Source organism: Lepisosteus platostomus, chromosome 3 (genome assembly GCF_059453375.1).
Source record: "Lepisosteus platostomus isolate fLepPlt1 chromosome 3, fLepPlt1.hap1, whole genome shotgun sequence".
NCBI classification, from domain to species: domain Eukaryota; kingdom Metazoa; phylum Chordata; class Actinopteri; order Semionotiformes; family Lepisosteidae; genus Lepisosteus; species Lepisosteus platostomus.
In genome coordinates, this window is record NC_142613.1 from 51674947 (window position 1) to 51688513 (window position 13567).

The 13567-nt window shown below is 47.8% G+C and overlaps 1 protein-coding gene across 1 annotated transcript in view; it reads right to left on the reverse strand.

The window, feature by feature from the left end:
* Nucleotides 1–12924, reverse strand: part of alk (ALK receptor tyrosine kinase) — a 255900-nt gene extending 242976 nt beyond the window's left edge. Inside the window, exon 1 of the mRNA XM_088626040.1 lies at nucleotides 11175–12924. Coding sequence (XP_088482166.1) covers nucleotides 11175–11919 — 745 coding nt within the window. The 5' untranslated portion in view covers nucleotides 11920–12924. The remainder of the gene's footprint in view (nucleotides 1–11174) is intronic.
* Between the last annotated feature and the right edge of the window lie 643 nt (nucleotides 12925–13567).

Consider the following 13567-nt stretch of genomic DNA (forward strand, 5'->3'; position numbering starts at 1 on the left):
TAACTGGCAGGCAGAAAAAGACTGAGAAAACAGAACTCAGAGGAACTCTGCATTCACAGTCGCGTGCTGCAGAAACAAGAGTGAAAGAGTTGGAGTAGTTTTGTTTTGGTGGCACACAGATCATACCCAACAGCAACTAACAATTGTTTTAGAAAGTTAGACATAGTCACTTCCACCTTGTGGAATGACTGATAATCAACCATATGCAACAAACAAACTTGATTCATAGCCCTAGGATGGCTTACTAGTAATACAATTTAAATATTGTTACGTGCACAAATGATGGTACTGATGGTACACCCCTTACTTTCCCAATCTTGTGAGCTTGACAGCATCGCCCCACAAAGTTAGACCTTTATTGATAATCTAGTGAAACCACACTCACAGCTACTCTGTTACAATTGCTCAATGCACAAGGAGGGCATCATTTAGAATAGTGTGTACAATGTCGGTCGCTTTGCTATGGAAAATAAACTGCTTCTCACTTCAGAGAAGAGCAGCCAGATACTGTACATCCCTAGGCTCAAGGCTTAAGAAATATCGTAGATGTTTCCTTAGATCTTAAAACTCAGAACTGGTGGCAAAGCTTTACTTATCGGGTTGTGGGAGTGTGGTACAAGCTATCTAGCCATGCTGTTGAAGAGGATACCCTGGTTTTTCTCGAGAAAGAGCTGGATAAGATCCTGAGGTCAATCATCTCCTAACTACCAAACAGGCTGGCTGGGCTGAACGGCTCCTCTTGCTTAAGTTCCTGTGCTGGATAAGCCACATTTAGTCCACTACTGATTGAGTTTAATAAGCCAGAGGTTACAGTGTCAGTGTCATTGTGCTAAAGGATTTCAGGACAGGGTGAGGCAGGGCTGGATTTTAAAGAGATGCCTGAATCGGAAGAAATGTCCATGCAAACTGTGCACTAGATCTGTGCTTAACTTATCTTATGACCTCCACAAGCCACCGTAGTGATAGCAAAAACCTTCATACAACTTACACTTGTGTCTAAATTGGGCTTCTGTTCCTTGCTGGTAGATCACACTATAAACGGTGTGATTGGAACATCCAGCAACAATCATCACTCGAACAGCTGATCCGGTCTGAAGAGGGAAGATCTTAGTGCATCAGTGCACTAATACTAAAAACACTGGAAAGCAGAGTAAAACCACCAAACACACATGAATAAGAAATGGTGTTGTTTGACAGAAGGCCAAGATCAAGTCAAATTCCAATCTCATAAATACTCTCTGGCTGCCCACATCTTTTCTAGAACTCCTCCCTTCACTCCCTCTTCCCCAACTTCACCCTTGCAGCTGCCTCCCTGGGTCATTCCTTGTTTGTAAATGAGGAGGGAAGAAACTATCATTTAGCTAGGGGAGCTCACACTAAAGTGTTAAAAACTCTATACCCCTATATATTCAATGGCTTGTTTCAGAGTAATGAGACTTTAACCAAACTACTGAAAAGTATATTATGGGGGAAAAAAAACAGAAACAAACACTTTTTGGAGCAGTCGGGTCATGGAGTACTGCTGTGGATCTGGAAAATAGTGAATTGCCGTCTGGAACAGGAGGCAGATGGCGTTCACACACTTCCCACTGTGTCAAGTTCAGCGAATCCCTCATTTATTGTCATTTATGATTCTGCACGTCTTTTCCACAGTCTGTCTCAACCCAGACATCTCTGCCCAGTGAAGGCAAATCAACAATTGGCAATCGCTGCTAGCGGGGCTAGCCCTGGGTAATTGCTGGGATTAATTGCCAGCTACTTTTCTAATCTAAGCTTTGAAAACATCTTGCTGACAACATTACTAGAAATGTCTGCCAATTCAAGACTCCCCTACCAGGGGAAGTAAATAGAAACACAGATGAGAGCTTTGCATAATGATTACAGTAACTGCATGACACATACCATTATCCTCACGGACCTCCGCAGCGTGATGTTATAAGAAGCACTGTTTGCTACTGTCTCAGGCACCCCTTCCCCCGAGCCTGAGCTACACTGCGCACAGGGCCATGCTCTTGTCATCCCTGGGGGGGTGATGTCACTTTCACAGTCTCCTACGCCACAGCCACCACCCGCTGGCCAAGCATAAACCTGCCCTGAGACTGAGCGCTGTCTGAGTGCACGCCCAGTACGACTGGAGACTGGAGACTGGAGACCGACCATGCGAGGAAAGTGGGAAGAAGAAGATTCTGGGAAGAAAGAAACTAGGAAAGAAGAATATTCCCTTCAGCTTGGTGAACAGCTGCTTAGCCCCTTGCCTGTAGCATTGACCTCTGAGTTTCACATAGCCTGTTATAAAATGGATCACAGTGAACATACACCCACAGCCTTGGCTGCTCACTCCCCTCGCCACTCTGTGTGCAGATGCGTGCTTCCTGTTCTCTTTTTTTTGATGGCTTAGACACTATTCATTAACAATAAACACTTGACTACTGTACATAAAAACACACAGTGTTTCCTGTTCCCTGCTATCCTTGTGTTTGGACACTGGTTTAGTGGGCTATTCCTGCAGCCACCTATGGGCGCTGGTTCTTGGTTATTATTTACCACGGTGCTGCATCAATGAGCGCACTGCCAGGAGGAATTCCAGTGGCCACCTGCCAAGTACAAAGGGCAGCGTGTTGCACTGAATTGACTTTGAGAGTCCAAAGCAATAAGCAGTTAACAACTGAGAGTAATGCAGCTCCTGTTCCACTGGGAGAGCCTGAGCATCGCTGTGACGTCCTCTTGAAGCACAGTGCCCCTGCCTCCGGGCTCCTGGGGCGGGCCGGCGCTCAGTGTTTCCTTCAAAACAAACGGCCCTGTAGATGATTTCAAGCTGCAGGAAAGGGAATATGCACTACAGCTCCCGTTTAATACCTCCGCGTTTTAATTGGCTTGCCCATCTCACGCTGGTACCCATCAGGCAATCTTCATCTCTCCGAGTCTGGACCCCAGCACTGATCATACCCCCACGCTGAGCAGGAATGAGAACTGCCTCTGCAACCCCGCAATCGACTGAGCAACACTCCCGAAGATCAGCGCTCAGGACCGAAGTTCTGGGGATCAGGAGTGTGCAGCAGAGGCCACTACATTATCAGAACAAACACACACACAGTTCAGCCCCCCCCATCCCCCCCCTGAACCAACCCACCCCAGACAGGTCCGCACACCACATGAACTCTCCCCACCTAACAATCCCTGCTCTATTAACAGGTGCATGCATAATGCTCCCTGCTGCTCTTTCAGAGCCCATCGATTTTGCCATTAACACCTGACTGATACAAGGTTTAAATGTCAACAGCCATTGATTGCCCATCCCTGGTCCCCTGGTGCATGTGTGCTACTGCTAATGTTATTCCCTGTCTCCCTCGCTGGCTGCTCCTCGGCCATCTCCAGACCACAGCCAGCGGGGAGCTCTGACCCCATCTCCATCCGGGGAAAGGCAACAGGTCCGATTCAACGTCGGACGCTTTGTCCCCCCCACCATCTGTGTTTTGGATCTAAAAGCCTCTCTCACTATAAAGTCAGCGACACGGAGTCCGAAAGTATTGTGACAAAAAAGGAAAATGACTGTTATTTATGCTTTGATCATAGTTTTGCAAAACACACTCTGTGTTCAACTCAGTGAGTTCAGGGTTCCATGGGAGTCACTGGGACACATTGACCTAAAGACACACTGACCCTCCAGGACCAGGACTGGACACCCTGCAGACACACTGACCCCCCAGGACCAGGACTGGACACCCTGCAGACACACTGACCCCCCAGGACCCGGACTGGACACCCTGCAGACACACTGACCCTCCAGGACTGGACACCCTGCAGACACACTGACCCTCCAGGACCAGGACTGGACATCTTTGATCTAAAGTCTTAATGTATGGGCCATGTTATTTCATTTACCGAACTGCTTTACACCATACGGTGTCGTGGGAAGCCAGTGCCTACCCAGCAAGCAACGAGCACAAGGCAGGGGTGGGGCGCCAGTCCATCTCAGGGCAAGTGCAAGCCAATCACACATGGGGACAATTTGAAGGCCTCAGTAGAGGCTGAGGGGTGAAATTTGGCCTGGACACCGGGATAACTCCATCCTCTTTTTGAGAAATGCCCGGGGATCTTTAATGACCACTGAGAGTCAGGACCTCGGTTTAACGTCTCATCCGAAAGACGGCACCCACTACAGTATAGAGTCCCCGCCACTATAATGGGGCCTTAGGACCCACACAGATTGCAGGGTGAGCGCCCCCTGCTGGTCCCACTTACACCTCTTCCAGCAGCAGCCTTCGTTTTTCCCAGGAGGTCTCCCATCCAGGTACTGGCCAGGCTCACACCTGCTGAGCTTCAGTGGGCTGCCAGTAGAGAGCTGCAGGGTGATATAGCTGCTGACCGTAATCTGTGTGATTTTACTTAAATAAAAATGAAATAGCTGATTTCTTCCAACATGGCCATTGTAGGTGAAGCACTTGAACCAGACAGAAGGTAATACTATCCAGGCAAAAGACATTTCCTAGCTGAACTAGTAGACACCTGAGCTTTGTCCACAAAGCTTAAGTGTTCTCTCATGGTTTTGCTGAACACCTGTTCAGCTGACGCAGGTGAGGAATCTTTACCTGCGGGGTGTAAACAGGTACAATTGCACTCATTATCACAGGTTCGTGAATCCAGCACAGCTGAGGCACCTGGAAAATATCTTAAAAAACTTCCAGCCTTGTAAGACGAGGGCAACAAAAACAAAATCCCTTTTAGCAAGATGAGGCCACCTTGAAATACTCGCTTGTTCCACAAGTCACCACAACTCTACTGGATTTTAATTTTTTCGGCGATCAAACAATACATCCCTCTGATGCGTGGGCAATTCTGAGATTTATTTATTTTTAAAATTCTTTTCACTTATGCAATGCTCCTGCTGCTGGGATTTGCTCTCTGCTTAGAAAGGGAAATGCTCAAATATAGATAATTGACTGGAAATGTAATAATAGTAATAAAAAACAGAATGGCTGCCACAGCAGCACTCTTGGATATGAAGCACATCGTAAACACTGCAGACTCATTTCCCGAGCTCTGGAACAGCCAAGCTGTCAATCTGCAGTGTGAAATTGTGTCTGTATGATAGATATTAGCAAACATTCGACTTCTGAATGAAGTCCGAATTCCTGCCTTGAACGTTGTGTGGCAATGAAAATGCGGGAAACAAATTGGAACCAAGCCTGAGGCCTTTCCACTGACAAGCAGGAAGATGAAGACAGAACAGCTGGTCTGAAGGGCCACATGCAACCACGGTCATTTTAAAAACAGAGTTTACAGGGAGACCTTAGTAACAGCTGTCGAGAAGCGGAATCCCAAATGAATTGGGGCCGCAGAGGAGAGAAAGATCGCTGCAGTGTTCTTCTCCTCCTCTAGGGGGCAGAGCTCTCGGAGTAGGCCTGGTTACTGCAGCAGGGCAGTGCTCAGGTGAGCCCCACAGACCATGACCCAGCATGTCCACTTCTTTCCTGGGCCTCTCTAGTGCACACTCTGCGTGACAATCATACAGCACACTCCAGGGCTTAAGGGAGTGTCCTACACTGACAGGCTGAAGAAACTGAGTCTCTTTAGTCTTGAACACAGAAGACTGTGAGGAGACCTGATACAAGTATTAAGGGACTGTCCTACACTGACAGGCTGAAGGAACTGAGTCTCTTTAGTCTTGAACAGAGAAGACTGTGAGGAGACTGATACAAGTTTTGAAGTTTCTCAGACAAAAGTCAACAGTTAAACAAAAGTTAAACCAGAGGGTTACTTCAGAATGAACAGTGAAAGAGGAACCATAGGACAGAAGTGGAAATTGTGTGAAAATGCATTTAAAATGGAGAACAGGATGCCGTTCTTTACCCAAAGAGTTGCAGGAGTCTGCAACAGACCGTCCAGCCACATTCAGGCTGAAATGGATTCAGTTCTTGCAGTAGTCATCTGTTAGGAAATAAAATACATCAGATGCAAAATTTGATATATTTTGCATCACGAAATCTACCAAAGCACTGAAGTATTCCTAATGTCTATTGAGGACTATAATGTTCCTGACCGACCCGAACCATTCTCCTCTAATGCGCTAAGCCTGCATTGTGCACTGCAGGTGCATTTAGTGATAAAAAAAGTCTCCAACAACACATGATTAGCAATGTGTGATAACCTAGCAAAGCTTCTATCAGAGCTAACATTTGTGTCAGGCACTTCTGTCAGAAAGAAGGTCACTGCTGTTTTATTAGTTTTGCCTTCTGAGCAAGAGCCCTGATGAGAGATAGGGAGAGCAAACAGGAGAGTCCAGCAGGCGGAATGAGCCCAGCGACAAGTCAGACAGGCAGCTCAGGCCAAGCGCATTATTAATCACTCCCTGCGCTCTCCTGCTCTGCCTCCACTGAGGCTGCAGCAGTTTGCCCTTCAAGAAAAAGCTACAGCAGAGCCCTGGCAGCTTCCAGCACCAGATAACATCGCAGCACAAGAAATGAACAGAAGAAAGGTTACAAAGGAGGGGAGCCTTTCAGCCCAACTGGCCGGCCTGGGAGTTAGTAGTTAATTGATCCCAGGATCTCATCCAGCTGTGTCTTCAGAGAAACCAGGGTATCAGCCTCAGCCACATGGCTGGGCAGCTTGTTCCACACCCCCACAACCCTTTGTGTAGAGAAATGAGTGCTGTTCACAATTATAAATGCACATGTGCAGAATATATGTGTGCATGCATATCCGTCTGTGCTTCTGTCCAAAACACAGTGTGTATAACAGGAGAACTAACATAGGATTTGGACTTCCCTGTGTTTCCAAAAAAGGTAACTGAAAGCAAGACTTTGTGCAGCAATTCAGCTGTGTAAATAAACATCTGCAATCAACTGGCTGTGTGTCACACTTTGCAGACTGTGTTCCACTTTGATTCTTTGGTTTAAAGAAAGGGCAGTTAGCTGTCGTAAGAGTATAGGTTGAAATTTCTAAAATATGCAAAACATTTTCTAAGATACAGTTTTCGGTTTGCTTTTATATGTGCTTTTTTCACTTTTCTGCCTGGGACGTCTGCAGATTGGTTAAGTATTAAAATGGAACACTCTGTAAGAAAGGAAATTAATTAGCAAGCTGATAATGAATGTCATCACCTCACCCCACTCAGGAAACCAATTTAATAAATATGCCTGAAACGGACAGACAGAAAAACAATGCACATTTGTTAGGGATATAAAATCCAAATACAGTTTCAATGTGTCTCATCTTGATATTTAATCATGGAATCAAGTGTAAAAACTTACTGATACATTAGAGTATCCAGTGTGGATTAGTGAAAAGATGCTCTCAGCCCCAGAAAGACAATACACGCTGGCCAGGGTGAGAGATAGTAAGAGAACAGACCCTGACGAAGTACAGGCTCTGTGACCACAATTTGGACACAAAAACTGGATACAGGCAGACCTGGCTGTCCAGAGAGGACAGGCTCAGTGACCACAGCCTGGACGTAGAAACTGGACACAGACAGACCTGGCTGCCCAGAGAGGACAGGCTCAGTGACCACAGCCTGGACGTAGAAACTGGACACAGACAGACCTGGCTGCCCAGAGAGGACAGGCTCAGTGACCACAGCCTGGACGTAGAAACTGGACACAGACAGACCTGGCTGCCCAGAGAGGACAGGCTCAGTGACTACAGCCTGGACAGAGAAACTAGACACAGACCTGGTTGCCCAGAAAGGGCAGGCTGTGCTCCCACTGCCAGGAGGAGCAGAGACACTTTCTCAACAGTGGAATCGCTCCACGATCAGTTAAACACTCTTCCCTTAAATAACCAATCAAATTCCAGAGTTCCCACACCTGACAGTCTCCACAAGGGAAGAAACTCATATAAACATGTTAAATATTAGAGCTGCAGCCCAGTGTGTGATCTTCTGTCACAGCCTGGGGGACAGTGAGACTGTCTAATAATAAGCTTGTGTGATTGTCTTGAACGTTTGCAAATGCTCACTAATTGTTATGGCTTTAACAAAGCCGTAAGTCACCAGTCACACCGGTGAAACTCTTTAGAGTCTGAATTTGAGTTCAGATGCTGAACCTGCGACAGGGCCAATTACCACCCAGGTGAGAGCTGCTCAGGTCCACTGCTGAAGTCCTTTGGTTGTACAGGAGCCTTCAGAAGCTCCAGCCCTCAGATCTGTGTCCTAATTAGACCAGCAGGGCCACCTGATTCCTTCCTGTCTCTCTGTGAGTGTACTGTAACCCTCTTAACCTCTACTGTGCATGACATTTTACTTTAAGAAAATCCTTAATAGGTTAATGAATAGCTTTTTATCCCAGTCTCTTAGAAGTAGACGATTTAAATTTAAGCATGGGAAGATTCAGGTCTTTGTCCCTGAGAAAAGAAAATAAACTGCCAAACTGTTCCCCTTGAGCCAATACTTCATGGCGAGCTGTTAGGAGCTGAAGGAGACTGTGCCCGTCCTTCCTGAAACTCGCCCACTGACACAGTTTTATTCACATTACACCTTTTAATAACAACATCCTAGTGGGCACATCTAAGATCTGTAAACTCAAGGGTACTCACTTTCAGTCCTGAAAATGCTTTGTGTTCCATCCACCTGAACTCTCTTTTAATTACTATGACTTTTTTCTTGCATAAATGGAACAGCAGAGGTTTGTTTTTTTCACAAGTCTTAAGCCGTTGATTAAGGAGCCCTTTTAATCATATTAGGCCAGTAAATCCTCAGATCTCTCCCTCTACAGCCACAGTCTTTGGGGGAAACAGAGAAAACAGTTGAACTGCTGCAATTAAGTGAATATATTTTAAAATATTACTGCTCTTTAATTAAAAGCTCAGCTGAGCCTCACGACTTGTGGCCAGGAAGTGGGAACTACAATGTGGTCCTCAAGTAGCTCTGCTGTTGATTAAGTACCCTGTGATGGACACACGCTGAGCAGCTCTGCTGTTGATTGAGTACCCTGTGATGGACATACTGTAGACCCAGCAGCTCTGCTGTTGATTAAGCACCCTGTGATGGACAGACACCCAACAGCTCTGCTGTTGATTAAGCACCCCGTGTTGTCCCACTGCAGACCTTGTACAGTATTTGTCTTAGAGCTGGCCCTGACCACTCTGCCTTCCAGACATTTCCCTCCTAGTAGGGGTGACATGATGGGCAAATCTGGCTGCGTATCAGCTCTTAACTTTTCCTTCTGATTCAGTATCACATGAAAGAGTAGCAGCTTTGCAGAGTGAGCCAAGCTGAGATCAAGAAAACCCATTTCACTAGTGTGTGGAGTGGAGTTTGACTCAGGAACATGAAAGAGCAAACTGAAAACAAATCTGATCGTTTTCACACAACCTGAGCTTTCCAAAAGGGCTTAAAACATTGATCAAGAAGCCACAATACCCCCTATGTAGTACTATACACAGTATATAAAAAAGATCCTCGCATTTATATAGCACCTTTCCATATAAAACTCCTCATGTAGAAATCATTCTATAGAAAAAGATTCTTCCTAAAGGATGCCAAAGAGCCTCACATACAGGAGGAGACCCACATCACAGTGCAGCCCCACCTGGGAGACACACAGAGACCGTACTGTGCACTAATTAGAGAAGGCTTACATAATTAGGAATTAGGCCCACATTATTTTAAACACATGCATGGGTATCTGTCTTTCCAAGTGAGCCATCACAGTAGAAAACCGTTTGGATAACAGGAAAAAGACATCCATTTTTTTTTTTTACTGTGATGTACTAGAAATATGAAAAATGATAAGATACTAATAGAAGCAGAAATATGAAAAGAGCTAAAGAGCCAACACAAATTGCTCCTGAATCCACTTATTTGTATTAAATAAGACGTCCTTGAGAACAGAGAAATCTCACATATCTGATAGGTGACATTTGCCGAACAGTAATTACAGTCATCGGCTCTGGTAAGAGTTTACTGCAGCGGTGATTGACAATGCCTCGCGTCTGTGATTTTAAAGAATTCTCCTGCAGTAACTGTGCAGCACTTAAGTGGAAATAATGCGCTGCTTTTCCTGTCACAGAGAATCCAGGAAGATCATTTCTGTACCCAAAGGAGCTTCAATATTATAGTGTGTGCTTCCAATTATGCACCGAACAAAACCTCTGAGAAGCTAAAATATACCAAACTTCTCTTCAGTTGTGTCAACACCATACCTTGTATTTAGAATATGTACAGTATGCAATGGCCGAACCCACAGTGAAAGATTCGAGAGTTATAAGGAAACAGCTCCAAAGGCCCAGTGTTTCAGACAACAGTGGTTCTCCATAACTTCTGAAGGCAACTTCAGGCAATATACTGTATTAGCCAAGCCTAGGCAGCAATAAATCCACCCGATTGATCACCTACACTAGTCCACTGGACAGGGACAGCGTCCCAGGAAACTCTGAGAAGCAACAGCTACTGTAAAACACAAGGCAAGATAAGCGACCAGCGCAGGTGAGCTATTGTAATTGTCACTGCAGGACCTGCTCCCCCAACTTTGAATTCCAGTGTTACACCCCGGTCTGCAAATTCTCAGCTACCCTCCCAGAGGGGCCCCAGCAGCGACGGCCGGGAAATAATTTCAGAAGAGTCTGCAGCAACAGCGATCGCTATTAGCGCAACTCGCGTCTTGAAATGAGGCGATTAAGAAACGACATCGCGAAGCGATTTCGTTAAAAATGACTATTTCCCACTTCCTAACACTGGGTGTGTGCGTCTCTTTTCTTTTTTTTTTTTTTACCCCAGGACAGGGATGTGATTGTATTACCATTTTCAAATCACAATGATACGTGTCGCAGGTGCGGAGACAGCGAGGGCCGTGCATTCCCACAAACTGAGGTTACAGTGCCACCACTCTGCCTAACACACATGTGAGCAAAAGGGCTCGGAACAAGAGGTGGGAATATAGACTAGAATAGGAAATCTCGTCTCCGACAGCACGTTCCCAGATACTGCCGCTCTTATCCCTGAATGTGGCGCGTCAGGACAGTGTTACCAGCCGAGTTTCCCAAACACTCCTTTTCCGTGAGCACAGAATACCCCACAAACACAGCCTGTATGTAACCTTCTGGGGGTGAGCCGTTAGTTTGGAAAGCGGTCCTGCCTGACTTCACTCTGTGCGGCTCCACACACGCCGGCAGCCCCGCGTCCAGACCCGGAGCCGTGCGCTCCGCAGAGACCGGCCGGCGGCGCGGTACGCTCTTACCTCGGGAGGCGATCTGAAGAATGAGGCGGGGATCCGCCGCCCTGATAGCGGCAGAGTAGCTCTCCTCTCTGCCCGGAATCTGCGCTCTCCGCTCGGGCATGAGTCGGACCCTTAGCCTGCCCCCTTCGGCCCCCAGCCACCACTCCAACATCCGGCTCAGGTCCATTTCCAGGGGGACCGACGGGCCGTCCTCCTCGGCTCGAAGCCCGCCGCAGCCCGCCCGCACCACCTTCTCGCCGATCTCTATGACGACTTGGTTCGATTTCCGGCTGACTTTGCTGAGTCCCAGGTTCAGCACCCTGGACAGCGGCCGCCGGCGTGTGTAGGGCAGCTGCCCGGGGTCTGAGGAGTTGTCCGCCTGCGTCTCGGCGCTCTCCGGCGCCCTCAACTTGGAGTCGAGGAAGCTGGAGACGGTTTTCTGCAAGGGAGCGCAGTGCAGCCGCAAGTTGGAGCGCACGGTGTAGCACACGTCGTGCTCCAGACACTCGCCGTTCAGCGGGCGCTTTATCAACTCAGACAGGTAGGTCCGGAAGAGAGACGGGATGGCAAAATCCACGGACAGGGTTTTCCTCTTGAGTCTGGAGAAGTAGGTCTGGTTGTTGTCCCTTTTGCCGCCGGCTTCCCCGCTGCTATGGATGAGGACGGGGCTGAGGGGGGCTCCCGTTGAGGTCTTCAAGAGGGAGCATCGCGGTTCACTCAGAAAAACGGCTGTCAGGAGAAAGAAATACAGTCCCTTCCTCGTCATGGTATCGAGTTGAGATTCCGCTTTGATTTTTCCCTCTCTCTCTCTCTCTTCTCCTCTCCTTCCCTCTCACACAAAGACAGCGAGAAAGCCAAGCCGAGATCCGGGAGCAGGCAGGGAGCGCGGATTCTTATTCCTGCTGTGTGTTTGTTTTTTATTGTCTTTGGCTCACTTTCGTGTCGCCGGTAGCGCTGACTGCGGCCACGCTCCCTTTCCGACGGCGGGCAAGTTGCATCCTTCTTGCTGGAAGTTCTGACCCCCGCCGCGTGCCGCGCGTGTCCCTGCTATCGATCCGCTCGTGGCAACGCGCTGCTTGATATGCTCGCCCAGTCCCTCCTCGCGCCCGTCAGTGGCTCCTCGTGTCAGCCTCGCTGCGCCGTAGTAGAAAATTAACAAGTCGTTTAGTCAGCGTGTGGAAGTCGAGCCTCGGAGCCCTCATGATCCGAAAGCGGGTGTCTGCCAGCCACCCCTGCACACACACACACAGAAAGACACACGCAGTGCCGAGCGCGCTACGGCAGCCCTCTGCACGTTATTTCACGTAATAATGGAATGCACCTCTTCACGGAGTCGCAGAAAGCTCGCCTTGAAAGTTATGTTCCTTACATTTGCATCAGCCGTTTAAACACCGATCTATTTCTCTATCGATTAATCGATGGATCGCGTTGTTAACTCCAGATCTCATTTGCATCTCATCAAAGATCTGCTTAGCATTCACACCTCCCCGTGTTGTTTTACACGACATCTCTTGTCGACACCTCTTGATTGCGTGGAGCCCATTGATTCCTTATTGTCACTATCGTTTCTTATGAGTTACCTGAACGCCCCTGGTGCACAGACGTACACTATGTGAGTGTTCGTGTACTGGCAGCCCTGTTTCCATTCACACCATTTTAAGGTCGCCGTTGCCCCTTCCACACTTAAAATACTACCCCCCTGATACCACACTCTCTTTCACTCGCCTCTGACGTCATTACCAGCCCGCCAGCAGTCAGACGCGAGGGTAAATTCTACTACAGCCTTCAGAGGCTTCTTGAACCTTTCCCGGGCACGGTGGGGCGCGATACCACGTGAGGTCTGAGCACGACTCAGTGATTCGGTTTTCACTCACACTGGTAAATGGTACCAGAGGTTTCCCAGTTGAGTCACAGCTAAATTCCAGATGGCGTCATTCTTCCCAATTCAGAATAAGAGCGAACTACCCCCCCAAATGACAAGCACACAGACTTGAAAACAACCAGCCCCTGTGTCCCAGGAGCTCAGACGGGTTCTGCCTCAGCAGGACCCGAATGATCTGAGCCGGAGAAAGAGAGCGGTGAGCGGGGAAACTGAATTTATTCACAACCCCTCTGTCTGGACACGGCTGTTGCCGTGAAGCCGGCGCGGATACGCTAGTGCTCAACGCAGGTTCATTTCTCTGTCTTCAACACGTACTGGCCGCCAGGATACCACAGCTGATCCATGGGCACCCCGATGTGAGAATCAACAGATTACCCCCCCCGAAGGAATTTCGTGAGCGCAGTGTTAATCCATCTGCAAGCTTCTGTGGTGCCGAACAGTCTTTGTCCCGACGAAACAATACGAAGATAAAGTATGTGACACGTTCTCGCATTTAAAATTCAGAATAATTTCCATGAAAACATCCATGGAA